At 32.5% G+C, this 1,897-nt stretch overlaps 1 protein-coding gene across 1 annotated transcript in view; it reads left to right on the top strand.

The window, feature by feature from the left end:
• The first annotated feature begins 224 nt into the window (after positions 1-224).
• The window catches only part of LOC106471738 (tail-anchored protein insertion receptor WRB-like), a 7,814-nt gene continuing 6,141 nt past the window's right edge, over positions 225-1,897 (top strand). Inside the window, exon 1 of the mRNA XM_013932361.2 lies at positions 225-349. Coding sequence (XP_013787815.2) covers positions 239-349 — 111 coding nt within the window. The 5' untranslated portion in view covers positions 225-238. The remainder of the gene's footprint in view (positions 350-1,897) is intronic.

Here is a 1,897-nt window from a genome sequence, read left to right as displayed (position 1 = left end):
TGTATCAAATAGCCATTTTTTAGTGAATTTCTATTGTTGAAAATTTTTAAATACCTTGAAACAAAATATGAACAAGAAAGGATATGTATATTCAACTTTTGCGTAAAACTGTGCCGTTTGGATTTTGTAAGGATGTTTAAAACTATAGAAAATGGCACAATTTAACTTCCGAAATATGAAAGATTTAATTATTTGTCGTTGCCACCTGACGGCAATGATCGAGACTAATTTCACTAAAATGGCGCTTGTCAATAACCAGTCTGCTACTGGAGATACAAACACAACGTTGTTTTGGGTTGTTACAGCATGTGGTTTAATAGGATCGTTAGTTCCTACTTTAGTAAAAATGGTAATCAGTTATAAGTATTAGTAAACTAAGTATTTAAATATCACATTTCATTTTTTTACAGTGTCTGAACAGAAGGCGTTGAAACTTGAACTTCAAGAACGTAGGGTACTATTAATAATAGTATAAGCATTAGGGACAAAATTCTACGCAGTAACCATGAACAGTGGTTTGGATACTAAGTACATTTGTATTTAATAATACGCTAAATATGGTTTTTGCACCTATCAATAACAAGATAAAAACTAAGACTTGTATCTAGCTATGCTAATGAATGGGTTAAACCGCAGTCCACAGCAGAGGGTACAGCCAATCAACGAATGTATTAGGCCTCTACGTCATTGATTCTCTATTCAATTTCACCTCTGATGAAAGAGAAAAGAAATATTTAACAAATATATATTAAGTAAGATTTAAATTAGAAGACTGGTTGAAATAATTAGGCCTAAAAACGTGCTTAGTCTTTACTTTGCAGCAAAGCCAAAAGGCATGATTTGAAACTTATCAAAGTTGTAAATATATTTTAAATTATGTAGTTCTCTGTTAAGTAACGTTCTGTTACTGCTAGCTCCTTAAGAAAAATTAATCCCAATTTTAGGATCATGAGTTTTATTTCGTTTTACTGCTTGTTTAATACTTAATTGGTAAGTGAAATTTAGTCAGGTGTTTGCTATTTTATTTATATTCACTAGAAACCATTAGTTTTGTCAAATTATCTTTGTACAGTATTCATTTTTTTTTAAATTTAGTGTTTGTACAGTATATTTTTATATAGGCTTTACCTGCTGCCAGTCTAATTTGGTTAACAGTAGTACTGAGAAATTCTATCCCAGTTACTCTCTGGACATTCAGTAATGTTGTTTTTTTTTTGTTGTTGATATTTCTTTAACAGAAACGAATTACAGAGACAAACTTACAATCTTTAAACTTCTCATTTTCCAGTGTTAGCCCAATCATCTGCTGTTTGGGAAACCACCAATTTCATATCTTGAACTTGCACAAGTTATCAAAATAAAGTTAACTTTACTGATGAAATTGTAATCTGGTTATCAGGAAATACAGATCTTGGATAAATTCTAAAGTTAATAGTATTATTAACAGTAATGATTTTTTTTTTCTGTTTTAATCAAATTACTTTTGTATTCTTGAAATAGATCATTTTTAGAATTGCCATCTAATCCATTACCTCTAGCTTAGATTTCAAAACTGTTAATTTTAATGTCTGATATACAGTTAATGAATCATCATTAATGTCACTAGTGAAAGCCTTCCAAAGTTCTACAGACTTCTCTGACCCATGTAGTGACAAATAGATTTTACGTACAGAAGGCAATGATTTTTTTTTTATTCCTGTAAACTCCCAGTGGAGCATAGGGCCGCAACAACACCTCACCAACGGAGAGTTATTGTTGCAGTTACTTGTAGCAGGTTGGTTTTTACAGGATGGAGTTGCTAGTCCCGCACCCAACCCTCCTCCTTTCTCATCCTGGACTTGGGTCCAGGCAATGGCAGAGGTGAGCATGTTTGGTGTGACGGGGATTCGACCCCGTG

Source organism: Limulus polyphemus, unplaced genomic scaffold, assembly GCF_000517525.1.
Source record: "Limulus polyphemus unplaced genomic scaffold, Limulus_polyphemus-2.1.2 Scaffold4826, whole genome shotgun sequence".
NCBI classification, from domain to species: domain Eukaryota; kingdom Metazoa; phylum Arthropoda; class Merostomata; order Xiphosura; family Limulidae; genus Limulus; species Limulus polyphemus.
The sequence above is the reverse complement of the archived record's forward strand: the minus strand, read 5'-3'. Positions and strand labels throughout refer to the sequence as shown.